Here is a 23,240-nt window from a genome sequence, read left to right as displayed (position 1 = left end):
TGGCATTTTTACAGGTAAGGTAACATAATAGTTCTGTCATAGAGTCAAAGAGATGTACAGCATGGAAACAGAACCTTCGGCTGGATATCCCAACCCAATCTACTCCCACCTGCCAGTACTCGGCCCATATCCCTCTAAACCCTTCCTATTCATATACCCTCAAGATGCCTTTTAAATGTTGCAATTGTACTCGTCTCTACCACTTCCTCTGACAGCTCATCCCACACACACACCACCTTCTGCATCAAAACATTGCTCCTTAGGTCTGTTTTCCCTCTCACCCTAAACCAATCCCTTTGGTTCTGCACCCCCCACCCACCTCAGAGAAAAGACCTTACTATTTACCCTATCCATGCCCTCATTATTTTATAAACCTCTATAAGGTCACCCCTCAGCCTCCGACGATCCAGGGAAAACAGCCCCAGCCTATTCAACCTCTCCTTATAGTTCAAATCTTCCAACCCTGGCAACATCCTTGTAAATCATTTCTGAACCCTTTCAGGTTTCAGAACATCTTTCCGATAGGAAGGGACCAGAATTGCACACAATATTCCAACAGTGGCCTCACCAATGTCCTGTACAGCCGCAACATGACCTCCCAACTCCTGTACTCAATACTCTGACCAATAAAGGAAAGCATACCAAATGCCTTCTTCGCTATCCTAGCTACCAGCGACTCTACTTTCAAGGAGCTATGAACCTGCATTCCAAGGTCTCTTTGTTCAGCAACACTCCCTAGGACCATACCATTAAGTGTATAAGTCCTGCTAAGAATTGCTTTCCCAAAATGCAGCACCTCACATTTATCTGAATTAAACTCCATCTGGCACTCATCTGCCAACTGGCCCATCTGGTCAACATCCCATTGTAATCCGAGGTAACCTTCTTCGTTGTCCACAACACCTCCAATTTTGGTGTCATGTGCAAACTTACTAACTATACCTCTTCTGCTCACATCTAAATGATGAAAAGTAGTGGACCCAGCACCTTGTGGCACTCCACTGATCACAGACCTCCAGTCTGAAAAACAACCCTCCACCACCACCCTCTGTCTTCTACCTTTGAGCCAGTTCTGTATCCAAATGGCTAGTTTTCTCTGTATTCCATGAGATCTAATCTTGATAACCAGTCTTCCATGGGGAGCCTTGTCAAATGCCTTACTGAAGTCCATATAAATCACAACCATTGCTCTGCCCTCATCAATCTTCTTTGTTACTTTTTCAAAAAACTCAATCAAGTTTGTGAGACATGATTTCCCACGGACAGCGCCATGTTGACTATCCCTAATCGTCCTTGCCTTTCCAAATACATGTTCATCCTGTCCCTCAGGATTCCCTCCAACAACTTGCCCACCACTAACGCCAAGCTCACTGGTCTATAGTTCCCTGGCTTATCCTTACCACCTTTCTTAAATAGTGGCACCATGTTAGCCAACCTCCAGTCTTTCGGAACCTCACCTGTGACTATCGAAGATAAAAATATCTCAGCTAGTGGTCCACTAATCATTTCCCTTGCTTCCCATACAGTTCTCGGGTCCTGGGGATTTATCCACTTTTATGTGTTTCAAGACATCCAGTACTTCCTCTTCTGTAATATGTACATTTTTCAAGGTGTCACCATCTATTTCCCTACATTCTATATCTTCCATGTCCTTTTCCACAGTAAACACTGACGCAAAATACTCATTTAGTATCTCCCCCATCTCCTGCGGTTCCACACAAAGGCAGCTTTGCTGATCATTGAGGGGCCCTATTCTCTCCCTGGTTACCCTTTTGTCCTTAATGTATTTGTAAAAACACTTTGGATTCTCCTTAACCCTATTTGCCAAAGCTATCTCATGTCCCCTTTTTGCCCTCCTGATTTCTCTCTTAAGTATACTCCTCCTGCTTTTATACGCTGAGGATTCACTCGATCTGTCCTGTCTATACCTGACATATGCTTCCTTCTTTTTCTTAACCAAACCCTCAATTTCTTCAGTTATCCAGCATTCCCTCTACCTACCAGCCTTTCCTTTCACCCTAACAGGAATATAGGCTGTCACTCAACATATAACCTGGACGTTTTGGGATTTAATCCAAAAACATGAATTCAACCCCAGCCCAGCAGCTACGCAACTTAAATTCACTTCACTAAATAAATCCGGAATTAAAAGTTTGAATCAGTAATGCTGACCATATAACAATCAGGTCATGGTAAAAGTCCTTCATGAAATCAAATGTCCCAAACTTCCACGATCACAGAATCATGCAGCATGGAAATAGATCCTTCGACCTAACTCCCAAACTTTGATCTAATTCTCCCATCTGCCTGAGCTTGTGTATTTTATAAATCTTTCTCTTCTCACCTTAAAGGTATGCCCCCAGTTTTGAAATCCCCCACTCTGGGAAAGACACCTACTATTCATCTTATGTGCATCCTAATGATTTTATAAACCTCTGTAAGGTCATCCTTCAACCTCCCACATTCCAATGAAAAATGTCCCAGCCTACCCAACCTCACCTTATAACTTAAACCCTTCATTCCTAGCACCATTCTCGTAAATATTTTCTGAACCATCTCCAGCTTACTAATATCGTTCTGCTAACAGGGCAAACAGAATTGGACACAATGTTCCAGAAGAGGCTTCACCAAGGTCCTGAACAACCTTAACATGATGTCTCAACTCCTGTACTCTGAGCAATGAAGGCAAGCTTGCTTAATGCCTTCTTAAACATCCTGTCAACATATGAGGCAAACTTCAAGGAATTAGGTACCTCAATCCTGATGTCTCTCTGTTCTACAACACTATCCAAGGTCCTATTTTTAAATCGGACAAGTCCTGTCCTTGTATGTTATACCAAACTCCAGACTCACTCTTAACTGCAACATGATCATCAACACAGCATCTTACTGGCACCTTTCTGGGACAGGCAAGAAATGCAATGAATGAATTAAAAGTCAGGACATCCAAAGTCACAGTCCTAATCTCTACTGACTTAGCAGAGCATCAGCAAAAAGAAAATATAACCAGCATTCACACTTCTATCACCAGTGATCTTGCGAGAAAGTCATCTGCTTGCCAATGAATAGATAGCATTTGATCTCAGCCTCCAAGTCATTCACTCAAAACCCACAAAGAACATTTGAGTGCGATATCAAGGGACTATATGCAGCCATTAAACCATGTCATTTTTAAATTGTCACCACCAAGAGGGTAAAGGAGGCAAAGACGCCTTAGGTTTTAATCAGCATTCATCAAAAACAAACACTGAGCCTTCATGAATGGACGTATGACAGCAGCCATTCCACACGATCTATTTTTGAACACATGCTGTGAAATTATTTATGTTTAGAAAAACATTTTATCAGGACAGTATGAGTGCGATGGGAAAGCTTTCTGGAATTAGTTTCATCATAAAGAGATTAAGCTGTCGTCTTTTTTGCAGCATCCTACTGTCAGTTCCATCCTGAAGCATGGCAAACCAGGCATATTATCTAAAGAACCTTTTCTTGTACAAGTTATGAATGATTTGCAGATCGACTGTCCTTCAAAAATGAGATAAAGTGCTGCAAAAAGTTCAAACTGAGGTTTGAATGTGCTGTGGGGAGGTTTTAAACTGATTTGGCAGGGGGCATGGATCACTGAGTATCTGTAAAGTCAGGAGCAAGGACCAATCAGATATAGAAAGAATGCCAGAACGGTCCAGTAGGTGGAGAAGACATGAACAGGATAAGACACATGGGAGGTCGAGAAAGCTGTATCTACTTTAATTCAAGAGGCTTGATAACAAGGCAGATGAACTCAGAGCATTCATGAGCACGTATGATATTGTTGATCACTGAGACATAGTGAAAGGACGATCAGGACTGGCAGGTTAACAAGTTTCAGGCATGGTAGGGGGATAAATAAGAGAAGTAGGGGCATTGAGAAAATAAACCATTACTGCAATAATACGTGAAGACGTCCCAGAAGAGTCTTCAAATGAAGCCATCTGGGTACAGCTTAAAAATAAAAAAGGGCGATTACCTTGCTGGGATTATACTACAGGCCTCCTAACAGTTGGCAGGAGATATAGGAGCAGATATGCAGGCAAATCAGGAAGGTGTGAGAGAAACAGAGTTATAGTTTTTGCAGACTTCAGCTTTACCAACATTACTTGTGATTGCCTTAGCGTGAAAGGATTAAACAGGGAACCGGGAGAGGTTTTTATGCCAGTTCATAGCTAGCCCTACCAGCGATGGGAAAGGACTCGACCTAAACCAAAGGAATGAAACTGGTCAGATCAGGGAGCATTTTGGGGATGGTAACAACTCTGCATTTTCCAAGTCATTTTGGGAAGGGATAAGCATGGTGCAAAAGTTAAGTGTCTAAATTGGGGGGAAGGCTGATTTCAATGTCATTAGCAAATACAGACAGGGAACAGCTCCTTGCAGTTAAGTCTATATTTGGAGGGCATGTGGTTTACACAGACTTCAAAGGAAGGCCTTTGACAAGGTCCGACATGGAAAGCTGATCCAAAAAGCAACAGCCTCTGAGATCCGAGGCAAGCTGGCAAACCGGATCCAAAATTAGCTTATAAATAGGACGCAAAGATTGATAGCAAAAACAGAAGCTGGAAAAATCAGCAGGTCTGGGCAGCATCTGGGTTTCAGGTCCAATGATCCTTCTTCAGAACTGGTAATGGTGGAGGGTTGTTTTTATGATTGGCAGTCTATGACCAGGGTGTATCACAAGGATCAGGCTGGGACCCTAACTTTTCGTTATGCATATGAACAACTTGGATGTCATTGTAGAAATGAGAAGTGATGCATTTTGAAAGGTCTAATAAAGGAAGAATATACACAATCAATGGTCAGTCCTTACAGAGGACTGAGGAACAAAGTGACCTTGGTGTACAAGTTCACAGGTCTCTGAAGGTGTCAGCATAGATAGAGGGATGGTGAAGAAGGCAGACAGGATGCTTGTCTTCATTAGCTGGGACATAGAATTTAGAAGTAAGGAAGACTTGTAACAAGTTTATAATATAATGGTTAGGCCACAGATGGAATAGTGTGTGCAGTTCTAGTCGCCATGCTATTAGGAAGATGTGACTGCACTGGAGAGGGCACACAGGAGAATCACCATGATGTTGGCTGAGATGAAAAGTCTCAGTTACCAGCAGAGTCTGGAGAGCCTGGATTTGATTCCCTTGCAGCAGAAGAGGTTGAGGGGGGGATCTGATTGAGGGATACAAAATCATGAAAGGCATCAACACAGTAGATTGTGACAATCTCTTTCCCATAGCAGACATGTCTGAGACCAGAGGGTATAACATTGAACTGAGGAGTGAGTGGTTTAGAGGAGATCTGAGCAAAATAAAAATTTCATCCAGAGGCAGTCGAAAAATGGAACATGCTGCCTGAGGCGGTGATGGAGACAGGCACTCTTGCAACATTTAAGAAGCATCTGGATGGGCATTGAAAATGCCAGGACATATCAGCTATTGTAAAAGTGCAGGTAAACACGATTCATGTAGTTGGTTGGCAAACACATGGTGGATCTGTTTCTGTGCTGTATTCTGTCGTATCACTTTCAGTTGATGTTTAATTTTTTTTGTTCAATCTGTGGATGTTGAAGATCAGCAACAGTGGAAAAGGTCAAAACATTGAAGGGAAGCTAAGGTCCAAGAAAATGAATTAACCGAGATAGAGTTATTCAATCAGGTGATGAGCCGAACATCAATTGTTTGAATTCATATTTGGTTACCTCAAAGGAATCCTCAGGAACTATTCTGTACTGTGTCTCTTAACCTTAACAGTTCATTCATAGTGTCTTATTCTCCTCCACTTTCACCAGAGTGGAATGAGGCAACTTCGTTGCGAGTGATTGTACCCATGTCAGCTAGCCAGACCTCCAAGAATCTAAGTTCCCTGATTGGGGCTGTTAAGCTGGTCCAATCAGGGATCCCTGGCTGATAGATGAGAACAGGAGTGTCAGAGATACTGGCAGTCTGACAGCTAACTCTGAAGAGGCAGCACTTAACTCAAGCACTTGTCATGTGTAAATAAAGAGTGACTTAGTGATGGGATACCTGCCTCTGTAGAGTTATTTCAGGTGTCTCAGCCCTACCATCTTCCCTGTGTGAGCCTGTTCAGCCATTCAATGAGATCATGGCTGAAAAGGCAGTGGGTTCTGCTCAAGTATTTCTTAGACTCTACCAGCCCAACTCTATATCTCCCAAGTTGGCACTCAGTTGATGCCAACAAGATACATCACTGAAGGGCAGTCCAATCCTTTCAAGAAATCTCAAAATGTGCAGCTGAGAGCATTTGACAAAGCATTTGATCACAGAAATGCCAGAGCTTGCAATGATTTACTGTGTTGTCACCACTGGCAACTCAAGGGAATGGACAGCAGAGGAAAATATTTTAAAAATTGGTTTTGACTGTTTACACAATCAGATGATTTGACAGACCTCCATGATAGCACATACAGTGTCATCTGAGATTCTGGTACAATCACATTCATATCTTACATGATCTCTTAGTTTCATTATTTTTGATGGTACAACTGAGATCAAAATGAGAAGTCTTTATTCTAAAAAAGCAATATCCCTTTTGAGGAAACTGAAGTCAAAATCAAACGGAGGAGCCAGTTGAAAAACGTCAAATAGTTTTAAAAACACCCAATTTCAGCTTACCAATTCACACTTGAAGTAACTGAAAAAATTTTCATCCAGTGTGAAGTATCTCCTCTTCCAGCTTTTTCTCTGTAATGTTAAATATAAGATCATTAGCTAAACTGGTGGTGTGGCATGCTGGAAGTTCAGAAAACAAAGGGTAACTGGAAATACAGAACCTGAAATTGAATAAACAACTTGAGTTGGCTTAGTCATTCTATCATTCACGTACTGAACATTGTTTGGCTACAGTAGGAAGATTATGGGGTTTGGCCATCATTTCATAGCATCTAGGCTCATGTAGGCGAGTGTGAAACAGCAGCATCACTCAGGACAGAACCTATAAGACCATAACATACAGGAGCAGCATTAGGTCATTTGATCATAGCTGACGTTTTTCATCTCACTCTCCTGCCTTCTCCCCATAACCTTTAATCCCCTCTCTAATCAAGAACATATCTATCTCTGTCTCAAAGACATTCAATGACTTAGCCTCCACAGCCTTTTGCGATAATAAGCTCCACCAATTCACAACCCTCAGGCTGAAGAAACTCCTCCTCATCTCACTTCACTCAATCCTACACTCTGAGGCTGTGCCTTTGGGTCCTAGTCTCTCTTGCTTGTGGAAACATCTTCTCCACATTCACTCTTTCCAGACCTCCCAGTACTTTTTTTTTAAGATTAGATACCCTACAGTGTGGAAACAGGCCCTTCAGCCCAACAAGTCCACACTGACCCTCCGAGAGTAACCCACCCAGACCCATCTCCCTCTGACTAATGCACCTAACACTACTGGCAATTTAGCATGGCCAATTCACTTGACCTGCACATCTTTGGACTGTGGGAGGAAACCGGAGCACCCGGAGGAAATCCACACAGACACGGGGAGAATGTACAAACTCCACACAGACAGTTGCCTGAGGCGGGAATTGAACCCGGGTCCCTGGCGCTGTGAGGCAGCAGTGCTAACCACTGAGCCACCGTGCTGCCCCAGGAAATTACTTTGGGAGCGAGCTGCATGAGGTCCTAGAGCTTAACCCAGGCCAGACGCCGCATCAAGATGTCCCTTGCCTGGCAGCCGGGCGGCGGCGATACCTTGCTGCCCTCCAGCCGAAGGTAAGCTCCAGAACCCAGAGCCATCCCCAAACTGCTCATAACATTCTAAATGCAGTCTGACCAGAGCCTTTTACAACCTCAGCAATATATCACTGCTCTTGTAGTCGAGCCCTCTCAGAATGAATGCTAACATTGTATTTGCCTTCCTAACTGCCACTGCACCTGCACGGGGCGACACGGTGGCTCACTGGTTAGCACTGCTGCATCACAGTGCCAGGGACCCGGGTTCAATTCCTGCCTCGGACAGCTGTCTGTGTGGAGTTTGCACATTCTCCCCGTGTCTGCGTGGGTTTTCTCCGGGTGGTCCGGTTTCCTCCCACAATCCAAAGACATGCAAATTAGGTGAACTGGCCGTGCTAAATTGCCTGTAGTGTTAGGTGCAGGGGTAAATGTAAGGGAATGGGTTTGGATGGGTTGCTCTTCGGAGGGTCGGTGTGGACTAGTTGGGCTGAAGAGCCTGTTTCCACACTGTAGGGAATCTAAGAATTGGGTAGGGAATCTTAAACTTCAGAGAACATTGAAGTGAGACTCCAAAGTACCTTTGTGATTTCCAAAGCCGTTCCACATTTAGAAGATAGTCTATGCCTTATTCTTCCCACCAAAATGCATTACCTCACAGTTTCCTACATTACATTCCATCTGCCACTTCTTTGCCCACTCTCCTAGCCTGTCCAAGTCCTTATCTGCACCTCCTTAACAATACCACTTCCCCCCCTCCCCCACCACCTATCTTTGTGTCATCTGCAAACCTAGCTACAATGGCCTTAGTTTCTTCATCCAGATTGTTAATGTATGACGTGAATAGTTGTGGTGCCAATACTGGCCCCGACGGAACTCCACTAGTCACTTGCTGCCATGCTGAAAAAGACCCCTTTCTCCCCACTCTCTGTCTTCTGCCAGTCAGCCAATTCTCTATCCATGCTTTTATGTTATCCTTAACACCATGAGCTCCTATCAAATTCAGCAGCCTTTTGTGCAGCACTTGGTCAAAGGCCTTTTGGGAATCCAAACAGATAATGATAATTGGCTCTCCTTTTTCTAACTTGTTTGTTATCTCCTCAAAGAATTCTAACAGATATGTCAGGCATGGCATCTCCTTAATGAAGCTGTGCAGGTTCAACCCTAAACTTATAATCTCATCTTTAATAATGGACTCTCAAATCTTACCAACAACTGAGGTCAGGATAAACAGCCTATAATTCCCAGTCTTCTGCCTCCCTCCCTTCTTAAAAAGGGATGTTACATTATCCATTTTCCAGACCTCTGGGATCCTCCCTGAATCCAGTGATTCCTCAAAGATCACCACCAATGCCTCTACAATCTCCTCAGCTATCTCCTTTTGGAGTCTGGGGTATAGTCCTTCCAGTCCAGGTGATTTGTCCACCTTCAGACCTTTCAGCTTCATCAGCATCTTCTCCTCAGTAATGGCCATTACGCGTACCTCTGTCCCGAAACTCTCTTGAAGTTCTGGTATGCTACTTGTGTCTTCTACCATGAAAACTAATGCAAAGTACCTACTCAGTTCCTCTACAATGTCTTTGTTCCCATAACTACTTTCAGTGGTCCAAAGTCCATTCTTACCTCTTTCTTATCTTTTATATATCTTGCAATCTCGTTTTATATACTAACTAGCTTACCTTATGATTTATCCTCATCCCCCCATTGTCTTTTAATTTTTTGTCCTCTACAGGAATTTAAAAGCTTCCCAAATCCTGTAGCTTCCCACTCACCCTCACCACATCGTATGTTTTTTCTTTTGCTTTTATGATATCCAATCAGGTATTTTATGCCTGTGGGTCCCATAATACATGATTCCAACATTTAAAGCACCGGGACTCTTTAAGCATGCTTTGCCAAATTATTTAAATTTAGGCAAATCTCAGCCAAAAGTGTGAACTGACAGCAATCCAGTTTGAGTCAGTGGATTGCGGCTCGTCCTCAGAAACAACTGTTAAAATTTCCCTGATGACCGCACTCACCACAATGCCCTGTTTCACACAGAACCCACTCTTCAAAACCTGAGGTCCTAATGTTTGCTTGTTTCCAGACACTGGAATGTGGCTTAAGGAACGTTTCAAGACGCCATGTGTAGCCAATTCAGCAGCCTCTTGATTCTCGCCCCCATTCACCTTTAGACCAAAACAAAGAAGACAGTGAGTTCCTTGTCATAAACTACCCACAGAATGCATCAATAGTCACAGGAATTCATATTGTTTTGGTTGAACGTTGGCTGGGATAGAGGCTGAGCTCAATACTCTCCCTTCAATTGTCATCAACATCTCCCTGAATAAGGAGAGTTCATTTTGTTGTTGAGGCACAGGATTACAAGTGTGAAGCAGCACAAAGGAATTACCCTTTCAGTTGTGTTTCTCAGTTGACTGTGAAGCGAAAAAGAGAGATTGAATAAACTAGGTCGATATGCTCTAGAGACTAAAAAAAAATGAAAGGCAACCTTATTACAACATACAAGATTCCAAAAGGGTTTTGGAAAATAGGTTTTATGGGATTGTTTCCATTTGCCTGGCAATCTAAAACACAGTGACAGAGTCTTAGGATGAAGGGCTTATCATGTAGGACTGATGAGGAGAAATTACTTTATTAAAGGGCTGTGAATCTTTGAAATTCTCAACTCAAGAGGATAAAGGATGCTGCATCATTGAATATACTTAAGGCTTGGATAGACAGAATTTTAGTCTTTGAAGGATTCAAGAAATATGGAGAATGGGCAGGAAAGCGACATTCATTTACTAATTTTTTTCATAGCATATGGGCACTGTTGACTGGGCCAACATTTGTTGTTTATACCTAGTTGCCCTGAAGAAGATGGTGATGAGCCACCCTTGTTGTACTCCTACAGTTCACGTGATATAGACACACTCACAGTGCTGTCAGGATGAGAGTTACAGGATTTTGAACCAGCAACTATGACAGAACAGCAATATAGTTGGAAGTCAGGATGGTACGTGACTTGGAAGTAATTTGCAGTTCGTGATGTTCTTACATTTTTGCTCCTCTTCTCCTTCTCAGAGATGACAGCTTTGGAAAGTGATGTGAAGGAGCCTCGGTGAGTTACTGCACTACATCTGGTGGATAATACACATTGTTGCCACTCAATGTTCATTGTGAAGGGAGTGAATATTGAAGGAGACAAATGGGTCACCAACCAAGCATGATGCTTTGCCCTGAATGATGTCAAGTTTCTTTAGTGTTGTTGGAGTCACACAAATCCAGACAGTTAAAGTAGATCAGTTGTCATGTATTGAATGGCAGAGCAGGATCAGTTCACCATATGATCTATTCCTGCCCCTATTTCCCATGTAGAGTGTTGCTAACATGTTAAGATTTATTCTGTTCATCCTAGTGGAGATGGAGTATGTGAACAAGAGTACAGAGTTCTTTGGATGTTGTCACCAACACCAGCAAAACATATTAATCAATCACAAATCAAATATTGTGGAACCTTGTACTTTGCAAATTGTCTGCTCCATTTACCCACTGTAATGACACTGTAAAAATTAATTCAGTGGCTGTGAAGCTTTCCCAGACAATTTATAACTGTTAAAGGCAGTATATGAACAGAAGTTCTTTTCTTCCATACATTCATGATTGAGGGGGCCTTCTTCCAGCAACTTAGACAGGACCCCATATTAGCAATGGCAGTCAGTACATGAGAGAGGGCAGGCCAGGAGGACCAACAGCCAGGTTGGCCACAATGACCAAAGCCATTGCAAGCATTTTTGCAGACCTTGGCAAAGCTGGCTTGGAGCTATGGTGAGAAACTGTTTTCTTCAAGTGTGGTTCAGCTGGAGAACATCTTGAGAAGGTAAATTATCTGCTAAAAAACAAGCGAAGATCATTAAAGCCTGTGAGACTGCCTTCCAAATACTATGATGCTTGCAGATAGAATGGTATGCAACAGTGGTAATCATCTGTAATGACAGGATGTTCACCGGGAATCAGTCGCTCATGATCCTCCAACTCGGCAGGCTGGCTCCAATCTAGTCATGTCATTTTTGTTTCCTTTCCCTTCACAGTCCCATGGCCCCTAAACCTTTTTGCCAACAGTTGGTATTGTGTTAGGATACCATTTGAGGTTTTTCTAAGAGTTTGGAAAGTGTATTAAATGCATTTAACAAAGAACTGAATCCATCTCTTCTACATTATAATGTTCCGTTGCTCCAATCCCTCAATTCTCTTCAGATCAGTCCACAATCTGAGTTCTAAATCTAAAATAGGATAGACAATGGCCTTATGGTATTATCAATACATTATCAATCCAGACACCCAGGTAATATTCTGGGGACATGGGTTTGAATCCTATCATGATGGATAATGGAATTTGAATTCAATAATAACCTGGAAATAACAGTCTAAGAATGATCATGAAACCACTGCCAGATGTCATGAAAACCCCATCTGGTTCACTAATGTTCTTCAGGGAAGAAAATCTGCCGAATTTACCTGGGTTGGTCTACATATGACTCCAGACCCATAGCAATGTACAGTCTTATCTGTCCTATGGGCAATAAATGTAGGTCCAGGCAGTGATGCCCATATCCCGAAAATGAATTTTAAAAATTATTTCCTCAGCATGACTCAAAACTGCCTGTGCATCTGTCCATGTCATACTGATAATCAGTTGGGTCTCAAATAAACTAAGCTAATTTGTACCTTTGTGAAACTTTCACTGTCTACAGTTTCCAGACATCCCACTGGTTTTTCAGATTGTGACCACTATAGCAGGTGGTAACCCCCATATGTGGCATTGCAATTAAACTCAAAAAAACCATTCTGGGTGTGACAGCCTGCGATGTGCTGTGTTCTCTCCACAGTATTGCTTCTGGTTTCAGCGATATCACCAGCAGGAAGCATCAGAGGGCGACTGCATTTCTACACCAACAGAGCAGGAAATGTCAGAAGCACCCCAGATGTATAGGTGCAAATCAGTGTGGTGCCAGCAGATGCCTGAAACACAGCCACTGACACACTCTTCAGGCAGCTTGATGACCCGGAGTTAGAAGGTTATGTTCAGGGTCACAATTCAGGACTTAAGCATGAAAACCAAGGGCTGACATTTGAGTGTGGAACTGAGGGAGGACTTCAGTGTGGGAGATGATGTGTTGCAATTCAAAGGTTTGACCAAGCCTGCCAAGCCCTATCAGGTGAATGTAAAAGATCCCATAAGGTGTCAAAGAAGACCAAGGAACCTATTCGTCATGTCCTGGTCAATATTTCAACATCATTAAAATACAATGTCTCTTTGTGAAAGTTTACAAGTTTGCTGCCGTGTTATGAATGTGGCTGTGCTATAAGGACATGTGAAGGTCACAAAAGGAGAGATAGACAAATCTTTCTCGGTAGTCTCAAGTGGTACTCTCTAGTACAGTACAACCTCCAACTAAGCAAATGATGCATTGTTTCTCATTCCACCTGTCCAGGAAGGCATTGTGGTTTTTATATTGCTGGCCCATACAGCTGTGCTTCACCCCGCACCCCCACTGCTGAAGCCAACAGTTGTTTTGGTGGTGGCATTAACTCTCTCTCAATCAAATCCCAAAGTAGAAACAGCATGAAGTCAGAGCACCATAAGGCTCACTGCAACGCACAAGTGCACATGGAATACACCATTAGACTCTCCTGACATCTGGCCTCTGCTCCACTCTGCTTCTCTTATTCGCAAATGCACAGCTGTGTTTTGTTAGTAAGCTACAGAAGCTAGAAGATCCCAGGTTTGACTTTCCAATGCTTCGTTCATTTTATTTATTCACTTGGACGTCAACAGCAAGGCCCACCCTAAGTTGCCTGGGGGCAAGTAGTGGTGAATTGCCCTCTTGAATATTGTACTACATGTCACCAGGGTCTGACTTAATAGCATACTGTCATATTCTGATCCAGTGACAGTGAAATAGCAGGATTATATTTCCAAGTCAGGATTCTGAGCTGCTTGGAGGGGGACTTTCAGGGGGTGGTGTTCCCATGTATCTGCTATTCTTGTCCCTCGAGGTAGTAGAGGTCACAGGTTTGGAAAAATGCTGCCAAAGCAGCCTTTAATAGTTGCTGCAATGCATCCTGGAGATTATATAAGCTGCAGCTAAGCTACGTTAATCATGTAGGGACTAAGCAGAGATGGAGTTGATTAAATGGGTTGCTTTGGCCTGGAAAGGACCTGTGTTGAACCCAGAGTGGGCAATAACCCAGTTGCTCCATCTAGTTTCAGCAGCCGTGGTCTGCAGGACTAGGTGGTGCGTGCTGGACGCTCCCATCTCTGATCAGTATCTCATGATTCCAACAGGTGTTTGGATCTTGATAGCAGGATGAATCTCATTTGGTGATGCTATCCTGTCTACTATCATTAGCGTACGTGCATATATGCTGCGTTGGTGGAAGTTGTAAGGGGCTGGCAGGGTTAGGGGATCAGCAAGTTGCAGTGTGTGAGAAAAACCTCTTCCTGCATTCTATTTTCATTTCTTCTAAAAGTTGGAAGGTGTGATTCTGAATCCAGCTCACCCAAAGCAAACTCCTCTTACCGGAAATGGACCTTACAGAGGCAAAGTACAAGACCAGCTGCACCCAAAACTTTCCACAGTTTAATCTCTGCAATATCACTTCTCACTGGTGTGTGTCTGATCATAGGAAAAGTCCAATGGCGATGAATCTAATATATCTGCTCTGGCAGGTTCAGCTATTCAGTATATAAATGCAGCACACTGCTGAAAGTGCAAGCTGATAATCTTACTGTGCATGGAAATGAGCATCTGAGACTTGAGCAAAGACAGCTCACAATGATGTTTCTCAGATTTGGATTGCAGGATCATTATATTCTTAGGCTGAGAAAAACATAAATGTGATTGCATAAATTTAATGTCAAATCCAATGCAAAAGTGAAGTAAAACTGGGGAGAGAAGGTTTGGATGAAGACAGAGGAAGAGCCAGAGACAAAAGCTGATTTACCAAAAAATGTTTTAAACATGAGCGTTTTCAAAATAACCACCAATGATTAAAATATGAAGGAATGAGACTCTATATAGACAATAAATTATTTTCAATGCTAGAGAGATTGGCTGAAAATTATTAGCATTGATCACGAAATTAAATAGGTATTTGGACCGAAATGGACAAGAACTAGCATTTTTGGCAAGTTCCTTCCATTTCTCCTCAGCAAGAACATGGACTTCACAACACTAAAAACATTTCCCAAGTGAGTCTGACCAGCAGATTCTGTTTAAGAAGCTTATAACAGAGCATTGGACAGTATTTTTAGGTATCTGCATCAATGTGTATCTTCACTCATACGTGTATGTATATCTATGTCAATATATATGTATACTGTCAAAATAACTGAGGAGGTTTTGTTGTTATTTGTGCAGAAGTTCAGTTTAGGATATGGACAGTACAAAATATATATTATATATATAGACATAATAGAAAAATAGCCCATACCCTGAACTGAACTTCGGCAAAAATAACATCAAAAGCCTCTTCATTGACAGTAGGGACCATTGTATTCAAGCCATGGTCTTGGGAGCCAGTATCAGATCCATGCCTCAGTTCTCAAGGGGATAAATTTACATCACATGCTCCTGACAGGCAAACCAAATTTGAAGTGATCTGGCTAAAAATGTGCAGTGCTGATTTTCTGGCCTGTGCTCTCACTGAACGTGGTTTCCTGCTGGGTTTTAAATGCTGTGGAGCAGATGTTGGTATGAAAGAGTGTCCTAGAACAAAGTGAAGAGAGAAAGAAAAACCTGATGCAACGCTTTTGTACCTTTCAGCACAGTTCCCATTGTTTGAAAACTGATGTGGTTTCTGTTATGTTCAGATCAGAATTGAGTTAAGCAACTGAACTATGTGACTGGCCAAATAAGGCAAAGATAATTCTCACCATTGGTGAGGTTGTGATTGAAAGAAAACTAGAAAATTTCCACTTCATTCTATTCTGTACTCTTGGTTGAAATGATTAATTATTTTGATCTGAGTTTAGCTTTAAGAAGTTCCCATTTGTTAAATGATGGTAAAGAAATTAGCTTTATTGGATTTATTCACATAACTCAGTCTTTCTGCAAGTGTCTCTGAGGTGCGTAGAGTGAGAGAACTTTCTTGGTTTCATCTTGCTAATAGAGACTCCTGCTGGTGTTCAATTAGCTGAGGAAATCAGAAACCGTTTCATATTGTACTGGGGACCCTTGATATTGGGAGCCAGTGTACTGTGCACAAATAAATAAGGGCTTATTTGGTGCAGGGATATCAGCCTCTGTGCAGTTATTTCATGGGGTAAGGCCCACTCGAGTCTTAATCATGATATTCAGACTGACATTCCAAGTAGGAGTGTTGCTCTGCCTATCAAAGGCTCCATCCTTTGGATGAGACATTAAACTGTGGATCCACCTGTCAGATGAATACAAAATATCTTATGCAGCAACAGAGAGGTGGCCAAAAGCCAGTGCAAATCCTGGGTCTCAGAAAGGGCCAGTGAAAACCCTGCCCACCATCACACCCCAGCATTTATTTTGCCCCCATCACTTCTCCTTTCCACTTGCCCAGCATTTATTGATCAACCAACTCCTGTTCAGAAGGAATTCAATGACTGGAAAGTGCTTCTGGAATGTTCAATAATTGCAACATGAATGCACATTCTTCTCAATGTCTCACTTATGGAACAGCAGGACAGATGTTTCACTCTCCCTTTGTCATGTCAGGCTTTTGCAGCAAGGTATCTAATTATTCCGTTCCATAAAACGGAGTTGACAATTTCATAATGTGTGCTCTTGGAATGTATCATTAATTCCAGAGGGCAAAAGGTACTATTGTATTAAATGCATTAGTCAAACAATTAACCATGACCTACAAATGAATATAATTTTTTGTTTGCAAGTCTCTGTGCTACCAAGTTCTGAGTAATTGATAAAGCGAACACTAGGATTGTTTTCAAAATGATAGCTATTTCTTTTGGGAATTGTACTATTTGCAAAATGAAAAACAGTAAAACGAAAACACTTTATAAAACTTTTCAAATGTCCCTAGGGGCTAGGAAATGGAGCTTGGAAGCTATTCTGGACAGAAAAAGGGAAGGTTAAGATTTTTGCTTACTCACATCACTTGTTACAAAAGGAAGAAACTTCAATTGTCATTTAAAAAATAGAATTGGATAAATACTCAAAAGGGAAAAAAAAATGTCGGCCTGTATAGAAATGGTTGAAAACTAAGAATAATCAGACACATTATTCCAGGAGCTAGCAGAGGCCTGATGGTCCAAATGGCTCCTCTGTGCTGTACAATTCTATGAAAGCAGGAAAGACAAGTCCATAAACAGGCAAGACAGGGCTGAGGAGGCAAAGCAGGCAGAAACTACTGAAGTGTAATTTAAATCCAGAATTTAAAATGTAGTTGTTTATTTCTGCAGCTCAGATTTACTGTTGTATTAATTAAGCTGCTCGTAGCATTTGGGGAGTTTTATTATTGCACTCATAGTCTGTGGGTGATTTGAAAACATATACAAAAAGTCGTCTTCCACAACCTCAGACCTTTGGACAGTGAAAGGGGCACTAACCTCTAACAGTCTATACAATCAGCCTGTGCATCTTACTTAAGTTAAAAATCACACAACACCAGGTTATAGTCCAACAGGTGTATTTGGAAGCACTAGCTTTCGGACTGCTGCTGCTCCATCGGATTGGTGTGCAGCTTAAGATCATGCTCACAGAATTTATAGCCAAAGGACTCCAGTGTCATGTACATGTACCATGTATGCAGTAAGTACTCATGTGACATGACCAACGTGATCTATTTCATACACTACAGATGACCCCACTGCACGACCGACCGACCGACACACACACACTCTCACTTGACCAAGATTTGGAGATGCCGGTGTTGGACTGGGGTGTGCAAAGTTAAAAATCACACAACACCAGGTTATAGTCCAACAGGTTTAATTGGAAGCACACTAGCTTTCGGAGCCACACTCCTTCATCAGATGATTGTCAATCACCTGATGAAGGAGCGTCGCTCCAAAAGCTAGTGTGCTTCCAATTAAACCTGTTGGACTATAACCTGGTGTTGTGTGATTTTTAACTCTTAACCAAGCTTACACAAACACACACTCACTCACATCCACATGCACACAGACACATAGGCACGCCCTATCTATTGCTCTGACATGTGCACACATATAAGCTTATGGGGTGAATTTTGTTTCTGCAGAATCACTTTTTGTTTTGCTCAAAAACTGCATGAATCAATGTAAAACTCTGTAAAATTATATAGAGGGTTTGTCAGACTGACATAGCATTGGGATACCGACAGACCTTACAGCTATTGTTTAAAAGCTGAGCTATTTTGAGAATATAATTTAAAAGAAATTCTGGGATTTACATATCAAAGAACAGAAACCAGCATATCTTATTATAAAACATGAAAATTTTAATCTGAGATTGTTTACTGTATCACATTTCCATGACACTGGAATCGTTTGGAAATAAATTCTGTGAGCATAGTCTTGACTTCCACAACCACCTGATGAAGGAGCAGCGCTCTGAAAGCTAATGCTTCTAAATAAACCTGTGGGACTATAATCTGGTGTTGAAAAATGTGTTGCTGGAAAAGCGCAGCAGGTCAGGCAGCATCCAAGGAGCAGGAAAATCGACGTTTCGGGCATAAGCCCTTCTTCAGGTTATGCCCGAAATGTTGATTCTCCTGCTCCTTGGATGCTGCCTGACCTGCTGCGCTTGTCCAGCAACACATTTTTCAGCTCTGATCTCCAGCATCTGCAGTCCTCACTTTCTCCTATAATCTGATGTTGTGTGATTTTTAACTTTGTCCACCCTAGTCAATCACCGGCACCTCCAAATTAAGTATTCCAGGAATTTTAAACTGCTATGAAATATTCTGGACTTTCAGTACATGTGTTAGTTGCATGGAGAGCTGCTGGAGTAAAGGCATTCAGTCAATTCCTGCAGACATCTTGTGTTCAAATAACCTTACGTGTTTCATTTTGAGAACGGTTGAAGGTGTTCTGGTGCTCAAACGGTTAAAGGTTTTTTTTCTAAAAATGAGGAAGAGTGGCCCAGATGTCAAGTTTAATGCAAATGCAATTTCTAAATTAGTAATTTCAGTGCTGCGGTGGCCACAAGTGACTGACTTGGCTGATGAGATAACTGAACCAGAAGTTAACCAGCAACGGCCAACCACCTTCACAACGAACCAACGTCACAGGATGGCAATCTGAGTTCAACCACATCAGTAGTCTAAGCAGCAAAATGAAAGGGTTGCAGCTCCTCACCCAACGTCTCTCTAGTGTGGAAGTTACTTGTGAAATTTATGCTGTAGTTTTTGTTTGACTGGGAGTTATTTTAGTACCTGTGAGAAATTTCTGATGGCATCAACTTATTCAATTTGTGTGAATAATGCATCGAAAAAGAAGGGGGTGGGGCAAGGGCTGGTTAGGACTGGACTGGCTGTTCTCTCCTCCCCAAAAGGGTGCAGGATTCTTGAGGAATGGTCAAAAGTACAAAATTATAAAGTTTCCAAATCTCCCATATAACCACTCAGCCCAGGAAGGGGAGCAGAAACTATCAGACCTGTCAATGCACAGCCAAACTTAATATTCCTGGCATGCTCAGAAAGAGGAAGAAAGGGGCAAGAATCAAACCCCTATGGAGTCAAATTCAATGAAAACATTGGACAGTTCCTCTGGGTAATTCCTCCTTCAGATTCAGGGGACTGAGATTACCCATCATCTACAAATAATGTGATTTAAGTAACTTGATGTTGCTGCCTTGCCAGAACTGCCCCTGATCTGCCTTGCCTGTGAGCAACTCCTTATCATTGGTGATTTCAAACTCGACTATCCTGTGTTTCTCCTTTCACGGTGATTCCCCAGACATACACGATTAGTTCCTCAATTTTATGATCTCACAAGGGCAGAGTTCACTCTATGACCACACTATGCTGTTTCCTTCCTCATATACAGGCCTCCAAGAGTCCTAAAAAAATGTGCTTTTGCTTGTTGTCTTGGGAGGGAGTTGCCTATTGACTGTTCATGCCAGCCTTTCCCAGCTCAGGTCCTTCATCTTCTGATATTCTGATCTTGTTTGCCTCTCTGCCTCACACCTCCATCTTCAATGACAATGCTCCTAGAAAATCTTGAGGAGGCCTCTCTTTTTTTCATCACTCAGCAGTATCAATAGTTGTTCCTGAAACCTGGAGCCTACAGATCAGAAGCATGCTGGCTACCTGTCTCGGTGGTCACCTCCAGATCTTCTCCAAAACCTTATATATTCACAGAACGTATAACATAGGGTGTAATCTGACAAAAATGGATGTATTGGGAAGAATGAGGAACAACTTGGCCAAAGAGGAAGGTTTGGTGCCAAACTTACCCACTGATCCAAAACATAAACGATTTGAGTTGCAAAACTGCAGGTGACATGCACCTCTTGTTGCAGACAGCTACAAGTGGGTCTTGGTATGGAAATTCAGTAACAACAATCAAAAACAAGCATTAAGTTGTTACTACAGACTATTGAATAATCCCATATCCATTCACCTGCAGCAGCTCCCCTACCTCTCCTCTCCCTCCTGAGCAGCTCCCCAGTCCCCAAGTCCCTGGCCAGCCAATCTAAAGCAGCTCAACTGTACTGATTTCCATCTGGTTAGCTGCCATCAGGGCAGGTTAAAGGCTGAAGAATTATGGGCCCAAGTTCAAGTGAAAGTTTCCATGATGCTCAAATAATCTGACAATCTACATCACTGAATTTAGACTGATGAAAAGATCTAGTGTCCCAGCATCTCACGCATGAATAGTTTTCTACAGCTTACTGGAACAATGGATTACAGGAAGCCCACAGCAATTCAAACAGGTCATATGGCCCCACTGGACTCTGATGTCTACACTCATTCCTCTTACCCTCCTTCATCGAGTGCTGTTGCCACAACTTTCTATTCCTTTCTCCCTGATGTACTTATCCACCTTCCCCTTCAAATGCATCTGTGCTCTACACCTCAATTCATCTTAATCGTAGCAAGTTCCACATTCTTACCACTCACCAGCTAAAGAAATTTATTCTGAAACTGTACTGGATTTCTTGGTGACAATATTATTTTTAGGGACCCTAGTTTTGGCCCCAGACTATGTTCCAAAATAAAATACATAAAAGACACTGGGATTCTAATATTTGGCACTGACTGCACAGAGCACAACAACAAGAAACCTTCATTTACAAAAAAGAGAACTTCTTTTCTGCACAGTGATAGAAAGGTCCAGAACAAGGATTTTACCTATTTTTTACATTTTAATGCATACCCGACTGCAATATTTCCAAAGGTCTCTGTCTGGTTAGCATTCATTTTACTTGAGAAAGAAGCACTAGTCAACGAGTCAGTTTGGCTTTGCTTGGCAAGAAGAGATTTTCTTTGTTAATTTATGGGACAAGACTATCATTGATTAGACCAGCATTTATTGCTTATCCCAAATTGCCCAGATGGCAGTTCGAAGTCAACCACATTGCTGTGGGTCTGGAGTCACTTGGAGGCCAGACTAGGTAAGGATGGTAGCTTCCTTCTCTAAAGGACATTAGTGAGCCAGATGGGTTTTCTGACAATCAAGAATGAATTCATGATCATTAAACTCTTAATTTCATTACAACAATAGCAACACGATTAGGCCATTCTCGCCCTTTTCTGCCATTCAATTCAACCATGATTGATTGACATCTTAACTCAACTCAGTCGCCTTGGTTCTGTAATCCTCATGTCAATCACAGTTTTGAATTATATGACCATCCTTCACACTGAGGGGCTTTGAGGATAAACACAAAGTTCAAGTTTATCCACAAAACAGCTTGTTGTTGCAGTTGCTCCACGAACTCATCAAATAATGTAAAAACATGAACAATAAAATTGCCTCACTTTGTCCTATTTCATAAGATGCATTAACAAAGAACTGCCATCTAAACGTTGGCTAGTGTCATTCAAAATACAGTACACTGCAGTTCAAAGTTTTCACACCATGGCTTTCTCAATTCATCGTAAATAAGCCGAGCACTGTATAAAAACACTCTCAATGACAGTTTTCTTGTTGTCGTGTTCTGAACACTCAGTGTCAAATATTAGAATCCCCAGTGTCTTCCTGTCATCTGATACTGCAGGATGATGAACTGAAGTCTGAAACTGTTAAAAGCCAAGTTACAGCTCTTTCTCTGATGATCTTTTGAGATCTCACACAATGCAAGCCAGATGTTACTGCATTTCAGTAACAGCAACTTTGATTAATATAGGACTGTTAATGCAATAAACGGCAGCACAGTAGCTCAGTGGTTAGCACTGCTGCCTCACGGTGCCAGGGACCTGGGTTTGATTCAAGCGATGGGCGATTGTTTGTGTGGAGTTTGCACATTCTCCCTGTGACTGCGTGGGTTTCCTCCGGCTGCTCCAGTTTCCTTCCACAATCTAAAGCTTACAGGTTAGGGGAATTGGCAATGTTGATGAAGGGCTTTTGCCCGAAACGTCGATTTTCCTGCTCCTTTGATGCTGCCTGACCTGCTGTGCTTTTCCAGCACCACACTCTTGAATCTAATCTCCAGCATCTGCAATACTCACTTTCACCAATGCTAAATTGCCCATAGTGTTCAGACATGTGTGGATTAAGCGCATTAGTCAGGGGTAAATGTAGAGTAACAGGGTTGGATAATGGGTCTGGATGGGTTACTCTTTGGTGGGTCGATGTGGACTTGTTGGGCCAAATGGCCTGTTTCTATACTGTAGGGATTCTATGAAAATATCCCAAAGCACATCACAGGGGCATCACACAGCAAAAGTAGCTGCTGAACCACTGAGAGAGAGATTCGGGTAATAAACGAAAGCTTGGTAAAAGAAATAGGTTTTCAGGATCACTGTGAAGGAGGGAAGAGAGGTAGCGAGAATGAGAGGTGTTTAAAGAGTATTCCACCCACTTAGGGCAGCTAACTGGATGGCCACAAATGGTGGCACAGTTTAAATTGGGGGTGCTTAAGATGCCAACATATGAAGAACACCAAGATTGCTGAGGATTTTAGGATGAACAAACATTACAGAGATAGAAACTGGATGAGGCGATGGAAAGATTTCAAATCAAGACACTGTTTCAATGGGAGCCAATACAGATCATCAAGCAGACAGTAATGGGAAAATGGTACTTAGTGTAAGTATTTCAAAGTATGGAGTGCCCCGGTCCATCTTACCCAGCAGTTTCTTTTGATCTTGTGCAAGATCAAAGAACACTTGCACCAAAAACATATTTTCATCCACAGGGGGAAAAGTGGTAAACTTACACTGTTAGTTCACCGTGAGCTCAGAGATGATGTGGGAAATGGGAAAAATACACTCAAGTACAATGGGGCTCATTGTCTTATTGGGCAGATATTAAGAAATAACTTGGGGACAAAGTAGAAAGAGCATTATAGTTGGCCAGGCTGCACTTCCCTTTTGAAAATTTAAATCCCATCATGACTT

At 42.1% G+C, this 23,240-nt stretch overlaps 1 protein-coding gene across 2 annotated transcripts in view; it reads right to left on the bottom strand.

The window, feature by feature from the left end:
* The window catches only part of LOC122543126 (pleckstrin homology domain-containing family A member 2-like), a 111,083-nt gene that overhangs the window by 23,466 nt on the left and 64,377 nt on the right, over positions 1-23,240 (bottom strand). For both annotated transcript variants that reach the window (XM_087984423.1, XM_043681467.2), the window contains 2 exons: positions 9,734-9,883; positions 6,660-6,728 (listed from right to left, as the gene is read on the bottom strand). In XM_087984423.1, coding sequence (XP_087840549.1) covers positions 6,660-6,728; positions 9,734-9,883 — 219 coding nt within the window. The remainder of the gene's footprint in view (positions 1-6,659; positions 6,729-9,733; positions 9,884-23,240) is intronic.

The sequence above is a fragment of the Chiloscyllium plagiosum genome, unplaced genomic scaffold (genome assembly GCF_037043375.1).
Source record: "Chiloscyllium plagiosum isolate Xiang-an unplaced genomic scaffold, Cpla_swu_hap1 HiC_scaffold_48, whole genome shotgun sequence".
In the NCBI taxonomy this organism is placed as follows: Eukaryota; Metazoa; Chordata; class Chondrichthyes; order Orectolobiformes; family Hemiscylliidae; genus Chiloscyllium; species Chiloscyllium plagiosum.
Note: the sequence above shows the minus strand (reverse complement) of the source record. Positions and strands in the feature narration are given on the sequence as shown.